Source organism: Physella acuta, unplaced genomic scaffold (assembly GCF_028476545.2).
Source record: "Physella acuta isolate Inbredline_101_S28 unplaced genomic scaffold, ASM2847654v3 ptg000769l, whole genome shotgun sequence".
NCBI classification, from domain to species: Eukaryota; Metazoa; Mollusca; class Gastropoda; family Physidae; genus Physella; species Physella acuta.
In genome coordinates this window covers 487,531-503,843 of record NW_026732287.1, presented here as the reverse complement: position 1 = coordinate 503,843, position 16,313 = coordinate 487,531, and the positions used below count along the sequence as shown (strand labels likewise).

The window sequence follows — 16,313 nt, the reverse complement described above, 5'->3', positions numbered from 1 at the left end:
GGACAAACACCAGGACAAACACCTGGACAAACACCTGGACAAACACCTGGACAAACACCTGGACAAACACCTGGACAAACACTGGGCTAACTTAGACAACGTTTAGCTACATTATGTTTAAGACCATAAAGACACTCCCAGCGTTCTTCTCCACCTGACTACTATACATAACCACTCCCTACTTCCAATAAAGTTTTCTTTTTTTGATTCATTTACCTGCCCATGTTTTACATTTCTTAAGTTTACCTGGCAATGTTTTACATTTCCTAAGTTTACCTGGGCATGTTTTACATTTCCAGGCTGCCAAACAAGACATCGACACAGAACGTGAGACGTACATGACCTCCAGGGCTGGCCTTGACATAATGTACGCTGATGCGAAGAAGCAGTTAGACGAGGAGACCAAGCTTAGACTGGTGGGTCCACAGACCAGTATTAACTCCACTAACAAAGTGAGATCCTGGCACATGGACGTGGCTACAGTAGCGCACATTCTACTTGGTTGCTCTAGATTAGCCCACATTCTACTTGGTTGCTCTAGATTAGCCCACATTCATACTTGGTTGCTCTAGATTAGCCCACATTCATACTTGGTTGCTCTAGATTAGCCCACATTCATATTTGGTTGCTCTAGATTAGCCCACATTCTCTTTATACTTGGTTGCTCTAGAATATCGCATATTCTTTTCATATTTATTTGAGTATATTAGTGCACATTCTCTTCATACTTATGGTTTGCCAAATACTGCATATTCAGTTCATGCTTGGTTTATTTAGAAAACTAGGTCTCAGTTTACAAAAATTTCAGCTACGTAAAGTTCTTATATACTATATACGTTTAATTTATGCTTCACTATTTTATTTCCAATGTTTAGAAACATGTTAGTTTTACCTAAATTTGTTGTGTTTAATCTGACTGCTCTACTTTTATTTTAGTTGGTAGTTTTTTTTTAAATTTTAGTTGGTAGTTTTTGTTTTGTTTTATTTTAGTTGGTAATTTGCTTTTCATGTTAGTTGGTAGTTTTTGTTTTGTTTTATTTTAGTTGGTAGTTTTCTTTTATTTTAGTTGGTAGTTTTTTTTTTTAGTGGGTAATTTTCTTTTAATTTTAGTTGGTAGTTTTTTTTTACTTTGTTTTGTTTCATGTTAATGAGGTGCTGTCTGGGATTTAAGTTTGATTAAGATTTAAAGGAACAAAAGCTATATCTTTTGATGTTAATTGGGTACTTGAGTTCAATGAACCAAGTAGATCTGGAGCTTATAAAAACAGTTTTTAAGTAGCTAAAAGAAAATTCCTGTGTAAAGTTGTGGTCCCATGTTTGCCCTGTTGTAGCTAACATAGTGTCATCTGCAGTCCCTCTTAATTCCATTGCAGGTGTGTGTGTGTGTGTGTGGGGGGGGGCTTAGTTGACTGTCCCATCTAATTCCATTGCAGGTGTGGGGGGAGGGGCTTAGTTGGCTGTTGTCCTAGTTATAATGTTACAAATGTTTCTTTACTTTGTATTATTATGTTGATTGTAGAAGGTTTGGTATAAAGGGACATTTAATTCTCCTAGCTAGGTTTTGGTGATATAGAATTGCAAGAATAAATCTTACCTTGTCTTCTCTATTTGGGACTACAACCTACAAGTACACATCAAGAACTCAGCTCACAGTGTTACATCAGTAGCTTCATAGGACACCTCTCTATCTCACTCCATTCAGTTCAGTTGTGTCTGCTACACTGACAAATGTCCATCCCCATTTGTGGTGATGTTGCTAGTTGGTTTACCTACACTGACAAATGTCCATCCCCATTTGTGGTGATGTTGCTAGTTGGTTTACCTACACTGACAAATGTCCATCCCCATTTGTGGTGATGTTACTAGTTGGTTTACCTACACTGACAAATGTCCATCCCCATTTGTGGTGATGTTACTAGTTGGTTTACCTACACTGACAAATGTCCATCCCCATTTGTGGTGATGTTGCTAGTTGGTTTACCTACACTGACAAATGTCCATCCCCATTTGTGGTGATGTTGCTAGTTGGTTTACCTACACTGACAAATGTCCATCCCCATTTGTGGTGATGTTGCTAGTTGGTTTACCCATCCAGTTCATAAAAGATTTCCCTTACGCAATTTACAGTATGTATTTTGTAAAGAGAAAAAGCCATATAACAGATACCATTTAGACAGTACATAGAACTGTGAGCACTGAGACTAAGCAAATGGAATGATATATTTGACAGCCAGATAAACAAATAATTTTGTTCTCAGGTTTTTGTTAAGTGTTTATTTTTTCAGGCTTTTCAAATGTTTAATATGTGTGTGCTGATTTTTTTGATTGTGTACCTTTCAATTTTTTTTTAATGAATCTAAATTAATGACATTGTTCTTGTGCAAACATGGGTGTCATTCTGTGTACCTCCCCTGTGTAAGTTGAACTATTTAACTGTGTTACCTCCCCTGCCAGGATGTGGAGAAAGAGTTGGAGCTACAGATCAGCATGAAGACGGAGATGGAGATGGCACTGAGGCTGTTGGAGAAGGACATCCATGAGAAGCAGGACACGGTCATCACCCTCAGGAAACAGCTGGACGACATCAAGACCATCAACCTGGAGCTCTACAACAAGCTGCAGGTGGGTGCACTTGACATTTCAGCTCGGTCCACATGACATGTGACATTTTTACTGGGGACACATGACATGTGACATTTTTACTGGGGACACAGGACATGTGACATTTTTACTGGGTCCACATGACATGTGACATTTTTACTGGGGACACATGACATGTGACATTTTTACTGGGTCCACATGACATGTGACATTTCTACTTGGACCACATGACATGTGACATTTCTACTGGGTCCACATGCCACATGACATATCAGGTTTGGATCACATATGACTATGACACATGACATTTCAGGTGGGTCCACATGACATGTGACATTTCAACTGGTGTCACATGACAGTAAAGGTGGGTTCACACATTTAAGGTTGATTTAAGCTTGATGCTAAACGTGTGTTCACATCTCACACTAAAGGTGTGTTCACATCTCACACTGAAGGTGTGTTCACATCTCACACTGAAGGTGTGTTAACACCTTACAGTAAAGGTGTGTTCACATCTCACGCTGAAGGTGTGTTCACATCTCACACTAAAGGTGTGTTCACATCTCACATTAAAGGTGTGTTCACATCTCACACTAAAGGTGTGTTCACATCTCACACTGAAGGTGTATTCACACCTTACAGTAAAGGTGTGTTAATACCTAGCATTAAAGGTGGGTTTATTATTTCTCTGTTATCACCCCCCTCCTAACTCCCTATCACCTAAAGTCCTATCATAACCCAATAAACTCCATAAATCCTACAATGGTTTTGTTCCTGTTCTGATATTGGATCAACGTAGTTTTGTACTAACTAACCTGATACAGTTTTTCTATCTTTGAATGGTACTGTACACCTATGGTCTTGTCCTCATTATAAACCACGTACAGGAATAGGTGCAATTAGTTTCTAGAAAAACAATGTTGGTACTTGAACAGTTTAATGAAATATTAATGACTTGGTTTAATCTCTGTACTTCAACAGTTTAATGAAACTTTAATGAACTGGTTTCATATTTTTTTTGTAGTTGAAAAGCTTGGTTTTAAAATTCATTGGAGTCACAATCTAATGGGTCAGATTTAGAAATGTAGTATCTTTAGCCAAGGGAGGGGAAATAACTCTAGACAACTTGTCTAACAATCTTTTTTATCCTATTTGACTATTACAGAGGGAATAAAAGGCGTGACTCCAGTGGTTTTTTGAGCCAAGTTACCAAAGGTCAAACAAATGACAGGTCACATGACTCCCGTTGGGTGTAACTCTCCTTCCTCTGACTAATATTCACTGAGAAGTCATCTCTGATCTAAAAGTGTTGCTGTAAAAATAATTCGGATGTTAAATTAAAAAGTGACATTAGAAATTTTACGTATAAGAAGTTGACATTTTTGGAAAGCAAACTAACTCTGTATAGTTGACATGTCTGAGGGAAGATAAAATACTTGAAATGAAAATGTTGAAGTTGGGATCTAATCCATTCATGTTCTAGTTGTGGCACCTGACTGGTTGTGGTGTTACATGGGTCGCACCTGGCTGGTTGTGGTGTTACATGGGTCTCAGTACTGCTGAGTCTCATTGGGATGGGTCTCATTAATGATGGTGTGTCTGTCATCTCATTAATGATGGTGTGTCTGTCGTCTCATTAATGATGGTGTGTCTAGTGCCTCATTAATGATGGTGTGTCTGTTGTCTCATTAATGATGGTGTGTCTGTCAACTCATTAATGATGGTGTGTCTGTCAACTCATTAATGATGGTGTGTCATACCTCATTAATGATGGTGTGTCTGTCATCTCATTAATGATGGTGTGTCTAGTGCCTCATTAATGATGGTGTGTCTGTTGTCTCATTAATGATGGTGTGTCTGTCAACTCATTAATGATGGTGTGTCATACCTCATTAATGATGGTGTGTCTGTCATCTCATTAATGATGGTGTGTCTGTCGTCTCATTAATGATGGTGTGTCTGTCGTCTCATTAATGATGGTGTGTCTCATCTCATTAATGATGTTTCATTATTGATGGCTTGTTTATCTCATTGATGGTGTGCCTCTTGTGTAATTAATGACGAATTTCATTAATGTTCATGTGTCTGTCATTAATTATGGTGTGTCTGGTCTAATTAATGATGTTGTTTATTACATTTATATTAGTGGTGTATCTGAGTTGTTGATGAAGCTACTGTAGCTTGTCATGCACTGCACCATTATGGTGATGTTGTTAGTTTATGGTGAGCCACCAGCTAACTCTGCTGAAGTAACTTCAAATTATTTGTTTATCTAGCTGTCATATCATTCCATTTGCTTAGTCTCAGTGCTCACAGTTCTATGTACTGGCTAAATGGTATCTGTTGTATGGCTTTTTCTCTTTACAAAATACAAACTGTATATTGCATTAGGGAAATCTTTTTTTCACCCATGGCGCCATGAGTACGTATAATTAAGTTATGTCATAATCCTATTTGAGATTTAATGTATTGTGTGTACACAGTTGAATATGTTGTTGATATTATCATTGATTTAATCCAATTCACTATGTGCAATCTTTAAAACAACAAAAAAACGTTTTTTGTTGGAATGGAAACCTCACCACTCACTTTTGGTTGTGTAATCTTCTGGGATCCACTGAAACTGTTTTTAATTTGGTTTGTTTATCTTTTTATTTGAGACCAAACAAGTCTTTCAACTCTCAGTATTTTAACCATTGTTTTTAAGTGCAATCTCATGTGTCTACTTAATATTGTTTTTAAGTGCAATCTCATGTGTCTACTTAATTTGTTCGACCTTTTGATCTGTTGTGCAAGTTTTACACCATCAGATCAGCTTAGTGGGGCTTTGTATAGCATCTCTCTACATCTTTGTCAACTCCAGCTATACAACACGTTTTATCCTCCTATTACTGTCTGCTTTGTTGTAGGCTGTTTCAATCATCACTACATCACAATCATCACTACATCACAATCACTCCATTTGTCAAGTTGTCTGCCTTAGCTTCATCTTTAAAAGGGAGACTACCCCATTAAAAGAGTTGATAGGATTCTGTTGGACAGTTTTTATATATCTGATCTGATAGTAACCATTTTATATGTCTATAAATAATACATCTGTTTATTTCACTTAATGTAACTCTGAATAAACTATTGTTTTAACCCGCTATTGTTTTTCTTCACTATTGTAACAATCCGTGATTTAAAGACAACAGACAGTTTCATTGTCATATCTTACTACACACACATACACACACACACACACACACTCACAGTGAAACCTTCCTGTCATATCTTACTACACACACACACATTCACACACACACACACACACATTGAAACCTTCCTGTCATATCTTACTACACACACATTCACACACACACACAGACAGTGAAACTTCCTTTCATATCTTGCTACACACAGTGAAACCTTCCTGTCATATCTTACTACACACACACACTCACACACACACAGTGAAACCTTCCTGTCATATCTTACTACACACACACACTCACACACACAGTGAAACCTTCCTGTCATATCTTACTACACACAGTGAAACATTCCTGTCATATCTTACTACACACAGTGAAACCTTCCTGTCATATCTTACTACACACACACACACTCACACACAGTGAAACCTTCCTGTCATATCTTACTACACACAGTGAAACCTTCCTGTCATATCTTACTACACACAGTGAAACCTTCCTGTCATATCTTACTACACACAGTGAAACCTTCCTGTCATATCTTACTACACACAGTGAAACCTTCCTGTCATATCTTACTAAACACACACAGTGAACCTTCCTGTCATATCTTACTACACACAGTGAAACCTTCCTGTCATATCTTACTACACACACACACTCACACACACACAGTGAAACCTTCCTGTCATATCTTACTACACACAGTGAAACCTTCCTGTCATATCTTACTACACACACACACAGTGAAACCTTCCTGTCATATCTTACTGCACACACATTCACACACACACACAGTGAAACCTTCCTGTCATATCTTACTACACACACACACAGTGAAACCTTCCTGTCATATCTTACTACACACAGTGAAACCTTCCTGTCATATCTTACTACACACACACACTCACACACACACAGTGAAACCTTCCTGTCATATCTTACTACACACAGTGAAACCTTCCTGTCATATCTTATTACACACACACACACAGTGAAACCTTCCAGTCATATCTTACTGCACACACATTCACACACACACACAGTGAAACCTTCCTGTCATATCTTACTACACACAGTGAAACCTTCCTGTCATATCTTACTACACACACACACTCACACACAGTGAAACCTTCCTGTCATATCTTACTACACACACACACAGTGAACCTTCCTGTCATATCTTACTACACACAGTGAAACCTTTCTGTCATATCTTACTACACACACACACTCACACACAGTGAAACCTTCCTGTCATATCTTACTACACACACACACAGTGAACCTTCCTGTCATATCTTACTACACACAGTGAAACCTTCCTGTCATATCTTACTACACACACACACTCACACACAGTGAAACCTTCCTGTCATATCTTACTACACACACACACAGTGAACCTTCCTGTCATATCTTACTGCACACACATTCACACACACACAGTGAAACCTTCCTGTCATATCTTACTACACACAGTGAAATCTTCCTGTCATATCTTACTACACACAGTTAAACCTTCCTGTCATATCTTACTACACACAGTGAAACCTTCCTGTCATATCTTACTAAACACAGTGAAACCTTCCTGTCATATCTTACTACACACAGTGAAACCTTCCTGTCATATCTTACTACACACAGTAAAACCTTCCTGTCATATCTTACTACACACAGTGAAACCTTCCTGTCATATCTTATTACACACACACACAGTGAAACCTTCCTGTCATATCTTACTGCACACACATTCACACACACACACAGTGAAACCTTCCTGTCATATCTTACTACACACACACACACACAGTGAAACCTTCCTGTCATATCTTACTACACACAGTGAAACCTTCTTGTCATATCTTACTACACACACACACTCACACACACACAGTGAAACCTTCCTGTCATATCTTACTACACACAGTGAAACCTTCCTGTCATATCTTACTGCACACACATTCACACACACACACAGTGAAACCTTCCTGTCATATCTTACTACACACAGTGAAACCTTCCTGTCATATCTTACTACACACACACACTCACACACAGTGAAACCTTCCTGTCATATCTTACTACACACACACAGTGAACCTTCCTGTCATATCTTACTACACACAGTGAAACCTTCCTGTCATATCTTACTACACACACACTCACACACAGTGAAACCTTCCTGTCATATCTTACTACACACTCACACAGTGAACCTTCCTGTCATATCTTACTACACACAGTGAAACCTTCCTGTCATATCTTACTACACACACACACTCACACACAGTGAAACCTTCCTGTCATATCTTACTACACACACACACACTCACACACAGTGAAACCTTCCTGTCATATCTTACTACACACAAACTCACACACAGTGAAACCTTCCTGTCATATCTTACTACACACACACACAGTGAACCTTCCTGTCATATCTTACTACACACAGTGAAACCTTCCTGTCATATCTTACTACACACACACACAGTGAACCTTCCTGTCATATCTTACTGCACACACATTCACACACACACAGTGAAACCTTCCTGTCATATCTTACTACACACAGTGAAACCTTCCTGTCATATCTTACTACACACAGTGAAACCTTCCTGTCATATTTTACTACACACACACACAGTGAAACCTTCCTGTCATATCTTACTGCACACACATTCACACACACACACACAGTGAAACCTTCCTGTCATATATTACTATACACAGTGAAACCTTCCTGTCATATCTTACTACACACAGTGAAACCTTCCTGTCATATCTTACTACACACAGTGAAACCTTCCTGTCATATCTTACTACACACAGTGAAACCTTCCTGTCATATCTTACTACACACAGTGAAACCTTCCTGTCATATCTTACTACACACAGTGAAACCTTCCTGTCATATCTTACCACACACAGTGAAACCTTCCTTTCATATCTTACTACACACACACTCACACACAGTGAAACCTTCCTGTCATATCTTACTACACACACACAGTGAAACCTTCCTGTCATATCTTACTACACACACACACAGTGAACCTTCCTGTCATATCTTACTGCACACACATTCACACACACACACAGTGAAACCTTCCTGTCATATCTTACTACACACAGTGAAACCTTCCTGTCATATCTTACTACACACACACACAGTGAACCTTCCTGTCATATCTTACTACACACAGTGAAACCTTCCTGTCATATCTTACTACACACACACTCACACACTGTGAAACCTTCCTGTCATATCTTACTACACACAGTGAAACCTTCCTGTCATATCTTACTACACACAGTGAAACCTTCCTGTCATATCTTACTTAACACACACACTCACACACTGTGAAACCTTCCTGTCATATCTTACTACACACACACACAGTGAAACCTTCCTGTCATATCTTACTACACACACACACACACACAGTGAAACCTTCCTGTCATATCTCACTACACACAGTGAAACCTTCCTGTCATATCTTACTACACACACACTCACACACACACAGTGAAACCTTCCTGTCATATCTTACTACACACACACATACACAGTGAAACCTTCCTGTCATATCTTACTACACACAGTGAAACCTTCCTGTCATATCTTACTACACACACACACACACACAGTGAAACCTTCCTGTCATATCTTACTACACACATTCACACACACATTGAAACCTTCCTGTCATATCTTACTACACACAGTGAAACCTTCCTGTCATATCTTACTACACACACACACTCACACACACACAGTGAAACCTTCCTGTCATATCTTACTACACACACACACAGTGAACCTTCCTGTCATATCTTACTGCACACACATTCACACACACACACAGTGAAACCTTCCTGTCATATCTTACTACACACAGTGAAACCTTCCTGTCATATCTTACTACACACACACACAGTGAACCTTCCTGTCATATCTTACTACACACAGTGAAACCTTCCTGTCATATCTTACTACACACACACTCACACACTGTGAAACCTTCCTGTCATATCTTACTACACACAGTGAAACCTTCCTGTCATATCTTACTACACACAGTGAAACCTTCCTGTCATATCTTACTTAACACACACACTCACACACTGTGAAACCTTCCTGTCATATCTTACTACACACACACACAGTGAAACCTTCCTGTCATATCTTACTACACACACACACACACACAGTGAAACCTTCCTGTCATATCTCACTACACACAGTGAAACCTTCCTGTCATATCTTACTACACACACACTCACACACACACAGTGAAACCTTCCTGTCATATCTTACTACACACACACATACACAGTGAAACCTTCCTGTCATATCTTACTACACACAGTGAAACCTTCCTGTCATATCTTACTACACACACACACACACACAGTGAAACCTTCCTGTCATATCTTACTACACACATTCACACACACATTGAAACCTTCCTGTCATATCTTACTGCACACACATTCACACACACACACAGTGAAACCTTCCTGTCATATATTACTATACACAGTGAAACCTTCCTGTCATATCTTACTACACACAGTGAAACCTTCCTGTCATATCTTACTACACACAGTGAAACCTTCCTGTCATATCTTACTACACACAGTGAAACCTTCCTGTCATATCTTACTACACACAGTGAAACCTTCCTGTCATATCTTACTACACACAGTGAAACCTTCCTGTCATATCTTACCACACACAGTGAAACCTTCCTTTCATATCTTACTACACACACACTCACACACAGTGAAACCTTCCTGTCATATCTTACTACACACACACAGTGAAACCTTCCTGTCATATCTTACTACACACACACACAGTGAACCTTCCTGTCATATCTTACTGCACACACATTCACACACACACACAGTGAAACCTTCCTGTCATATCTTACTACACACAGTGAAACCTTCCTGTCATATCTTACTACACACACACACAGTGAACCTTCCTGTCATATCTTACTACACACAGTGAAACCTTCCTGTCATATCTTACTACACACACACTCACACACTGTGAAACCTTCCTGTCATATCTTACTACACACAGTGAAACCTTCCTGTCATATCTTACTACACACAGTGAAACCTTCCTGTCATATCTTACTTAACACACACACTCACACACTGTGAAACCTTCCTGTCATATCTTACTACACACACACACAGTGAAACCTTCCTGTCATATCTTACTACACACACACACACACACAGTGAAACCTTCCTGTCATATCTCACTACACACAGTGAAACCTTCCTGTCATATCTTACTACACACACACTCACACACACACAGTGAAACCTTCCTGTCATATCTTACTACACACACACATACACAGTGAAACCTTCCTGTCATATCTTACTACACACAGTGAAACCTTCCTGTCATATCTTACTACACACACACACACACACAGTGAAACCTTCCTGTCATATCTTACTACACACATTCACACACACATTGAAACCTTCCTGTCATATCTTACTACACACAGTGAAACCTTCCTGTCATATCTTACTACACACACACACTCACACACACACAGTGAAACCTTCCTGTCATATCTTACTACACACAGTGAAACCTTCCTGTCATATCTTACTACACACACACACTCACACACACAGTGAAACCTTCCTGTCATATCTTACTACACACACACACAGTGAAACCTTCCTGTCATATCTTACTACACACAGTGAAACCTTCCTGTCATATCTTACTACACACACACACACTCACACACAGTGAAACCTTTCTGTCATATCTTACCTCCACACTTTGAAGAAAATAATTAATTAGAAGAAATATCAACGTGTGTTTTTTCAAGCTTGTAATGAGATGTTGCGTTGATGTTTGCTGTTAGTACATATGTGCTCATGCATGCCTAGCATCAAACGACACGAGTTATGGTGCCGCCTTTTATACAATGGTGTGATATATTCTGCCACACGTTCAAAGTATGTTAGGGGAGGTAACTCGACTCATCCTAGAGTTCCTGAACATTCCCCTAATGGCATCCACACTGTACAGAATTTTAAGTTCATTTTTTCTGGGGGCGTCTGGGGAAATCACGATAGACTTTACTGATATTGTGACCTTCATAACTGTGGGGGTTGGTCTTCTTTGTCACATAATCTGATACAGCTTGACCACATTTAATGCGTGAGTTGGTCTTTTGTCTCACAATGTGATTTAGTTTAACCATTGTGAATCTGTTGTCAAGATAAAGGAACTACCTGATATTTGGTGTGGTAAACATTAGGTCACCCCCACACCTACGGGCTGTCTCCCCCCCCCCCCCCCCCCCCCATAGTGTGTACTTTAAACTGCCGCCGGAGACCCTGGAAGTCTGGAACCACGACCTGTACCGCTAGGAAATGACGACAATTACCACGGTACTCCCGCCTCACCATAAACGTCTAGTTCCGATGTTTTTATCTCTAGCTTGGGGTCTGCGTGGTCGAGTCGGTATAGCTCATGGTTGCTAAACTGAAAAGTCTCGAGTTCGAACCCTCGGGCAGATGAGGCTCGTTAGCTGGGGACAGCCACTCTTCTAGGAGAGACAACTCTAAAATTAAACAACTGCTGCCTTGTAGTTTGTTCTTGGTTGGACAAAGGCTATGGAAGCAAATCCAAAAAGAAAAGCAGGCTGAAATCGGAGTCAATGGCCTCAATGGCGCATAACCAGTTGACACGTAACGCTTAATAGTGTTGGAGGCGTGGTCGAGTCGGCAAAAAGCTCATGGTTGATAAATTCGAACAGTCTCGAGTTCAAACCCACTGGCAGATAAATCTCGAACCCCTTCAACACTAATAATTAAGAACGAAGAAGAAGAAGAAGAATCTCTAGCTCAGAGTATCATCACCCCCACATACCCCACCTCCGTGAGTATCATCACCCCCACATACCTCAGTGTTTGAGTATCATCTCCCCCACATACCCCACCTCAGTGTTTGAGTATCATCACCCCCACATACCTCAGTTTTTGAGTATCATCACCCCCTCACACCCCACCTCAGTGTTTGAGTATCATCACCCCCACATACCTCAGTGTTTGAGTATCATCACCCCCCCACACCTCAGTGTTTGAGTATCATCACCCCCCCACACCTCAGTGTTTGAGTATCATCACCCCCACATACCTCAGTGTTTGAGTATCATCACCCCCACATACCCCACCTCAAAGTTTGAGTATCATCACCCCCACATACCTCAGTGTTTGAGTATCATCACCCCCACATACCCCACCTCAAAGTTTGAGTATCATCACCCCCACATACCCCACCTCAAAGTTTGAGTATCATCACCCCCACATACCCCACCTCAGTGTTTGAGTATCATCACCCGAGACATGGGACCAAGTCCCGAGACATGGGACCAAGTCCCGTTTTGTCTAGTTTACCAACATTCTGTCAATCTTTACTTTCTCGTATACTATACTAAGTTGTTGTAATCGTGACAAAAAAAAATAGATTTTCACAGATCTCGACGTTTTACACCTCCCTAAGTAGAAAAAAAAGTTTTGCAATTTTGTTCGTGTGTATGTGTGTGTGTATTTTTGTATGTGTGTCTGTAAACACGATATCTTGAGTACCGTTACAGCTAGGTTGACGAAATGTCATATACAAGTATTATATAAAAATTTTGGCGATTTCCGATAAACGGAAGTGGAACTCATTCTGCTTTCATTTTTTTCAAAAGCCTATAACTTGAGTACTGTTTCAGATAGATAAATAAAATTATACATGTAAATAAAAGATCTAATTCTCTGCCTTCTGACAAATTTTGAGTAATTTCCGTCGTCCAGAAGTAGTAATATACTCTATTTCCGATTTCTCAAAAAACGCATGTGAATTTATAAAGTACTAATAATATTCCGCACTATTATACACATTTTGTTTGGCGTTTATTTGGTGCGCAATTCTTTTTTCTACGAGATTCTATTTATTTTTAAAAGTTTAAGTTATTAAAAAGGGATTTAAAATATTGTCTATACCCCGAGTTGCCATCCCCCGTAGTGTTATATAAGAATATTCGAGAAAGTTTAGGGGAGATTACTCCCGGTTTATTTACCACCATTCTCTCAATGTTTTACCACCTATTACTCTAGACTTGCATATGGTGTTAACCTTCTATGTCGCCGAGAAATTTCCGGTCAGAAAATGTGGGTACCATCTGTGCCAACAGAAAATGTGGGTACCATATGTGCCAACAGAAAATGTGGGTACCATCTGTGGGTACCATCTGTGCCAACAGAAAATGTGGGTACCATCTGTGCCAACAGAAAATACGGGAACCATCTGTGCCAACATAAAATGTGGGTACCATCTGTGGGTACCATCTGTGCCAACAGAAAATGTGGGTACCATCTGTGCCAACAGAAAATACGGGTACCATCTGTGCCAACAGAAAATGTGGGTACCATCTGTGGGTACCATCTGTGGCAACAGAAAATGTGGGTACCATCTGTGCCAACAGAAAATATGGGTACCATCTGTGCCAACAGAAAATATGGGTACCATCTGTGCCAACAGAAAATACGGGTACCATCTGTGCCAACAGAAAATGTGGGTACCATCTGTGCCAACAGAAAATGTGGGTACAATCTGTGCCAACAGAAAATGTGGGTACCATCTGTGGGTACCATCTGTGCCAACAGAAAATGTGGGTACCATCTGTGCCAACAGAAAATGTGGGTACCATCTGTGCCAACAGAAAATGTGGGTACCATCTGTGCCAACAGAAAATGTGGGTACCATCTGTGCCAACAGAAAATGTGGGTACCATCTGTGCCAACAGAAAATGTGGGTACCATCTGTGCCAACAGAAAATGTGGGTACCATCTGTGCCAACAGAAAATGTGGGTACCATCTGTGCCAACAGAAAATGTGGGTACCATCTGTGCCAACAGAAAATGTGGGTACCATCTGTGCCAACAGAAAATGTGGGTACCATCTGTGCCAACAGAAAATGTGGGTACCATCTGTGCCAACAGAAAATGTGGGTACCATCTGTGGGTACCATCTGTGCCAACAGAAAATGTGGGTACCATCTGTGGGTACCATCTGTGCCAACAGAAAATGTGGGTACCATCTGTGCCAACAGAAAATGTGGGTACCATCTGTGCCAACAGAAAATGTGGGTACCATCTGTGCCAACAGAAAATGTGGGTACCATCTGTGCCAACAGAAAATGTGGGTACCATCTGTGGGTACCATCTGTGCCAACAGAAAATGTGGGTACCATCTGTGGGTACCATCTGTGCCAACAGAAAATGTGGGTACCATCTGTGCCAACAGAAAATGTGGGTACCATCTGTGCCAACAGAAAATGTGGTTACCATCTGTGCCAACAGAAAATGTGGGTACCATCTGTGCCATCGTGATTTATAATTGCCAGATACGACATACTCCATCCCCTGACACACCCTCCATGTACGACAAAGCCCCCCCCCCCCACCCCCTAGTGTCTGTCCCATCCCCCTCCTCCATTACGTCATTGCATGCACCCCCCCCCCCCATCACTTTAGATGCGGTATTTCCCAGTCGATTGAGTGAATCCACGCCCTACTCCCGTTAGCTGCCTATGATTGCACCGTACCTGACACCCTGAAACCCTAGAGCCTGTATTGCAGCAGTCTGACTACCGCTCGTCCACCTGATCTCTGCTGCTACCTCTCCTGGATGCCCAGACCCCGTCCCCTCCCACCAGCCCAGACCCCGTCCCCTCCCATCAGGTCGGGTCGGGTTTCATTTTCCTGCAGAAACCAGATCGCCCGTGTTGGCATTTACTTGATATCGCTGCAGTCTGTAATAATAGTTTGTCGGCGTCGTTTGATTGAAGGCTGCTTTAGGGGGTCGTGGCTTTGATCAGATGACGTCATCATTTCGGTGGTGTCCTGTGTACACGTGTCACGTTATGACGTCAACAGTTTTAGTGGTGTCACATGATGTCGTCTGCTGTAACCCCATGCCCCTGCCCCCCCCCCCCCCCCCCAAGATGGTGGGCAAACCTGCGCTTTAAGTAAATGACGTTTCACGTTTCTGATTGGCGCGTAGGGTCACGTGGTGTCACGTGGCCTCACGGCTCATACAGGAAGTGTTACAGTTGTAAACAACCGCAGATTTTTATATGGATGGCATCCGTCTAAACAGTAGCAACCATCGCAACAACATGACCAACAATGGCAGCCATACAGCCAATGACAGCCATACTGCCAATGACAGCCATACAGCCAATGGCAGCCAGACAGCCAATGGCAGCCATAAAGCCAATGGCAGCCATAAAGCCAATGGCAGCCATAAAGCCAATGGCAGCCATAAAGCCAATGGCAGCCAATGACAGCCATACAGCCAATGACAGCCTTACAGCCAATGGCAGCCATAAAGCCAATGGCAGCCATAAAGCCAATGACAGCCATACAGCCAATGACAGCCATACAGCCAATGACAGCCATACAGTC

At 41.0% G+C, this 16,313-nt stretch overlaps 1 protein-coding gene across 1 annotated transcript in view; it reads left to right on the top strand.

Moving 5' to 3' along the window:
* The window catches only part of LOC131950525 (RUN and FYVE domain-containing protein 2), a 77,085-nt gene that overhangs the window by 11,627 nt on the left and 49,145 nt on the right, over positions 1–16,313 (top strand). The window contains exons 9-10 of the mRNA XM_059312720.1: positions 300–416; positions 2,455–2,622. Of these exons, the coding sequence (XP_059168703.1) occupies positions 300–416; positions 2,455–2,622 (285 nt within the window). The remainder of the gene's footprint in view (positions 1–299; positions 417–2,454; positions 2,623–16,313) is intronic.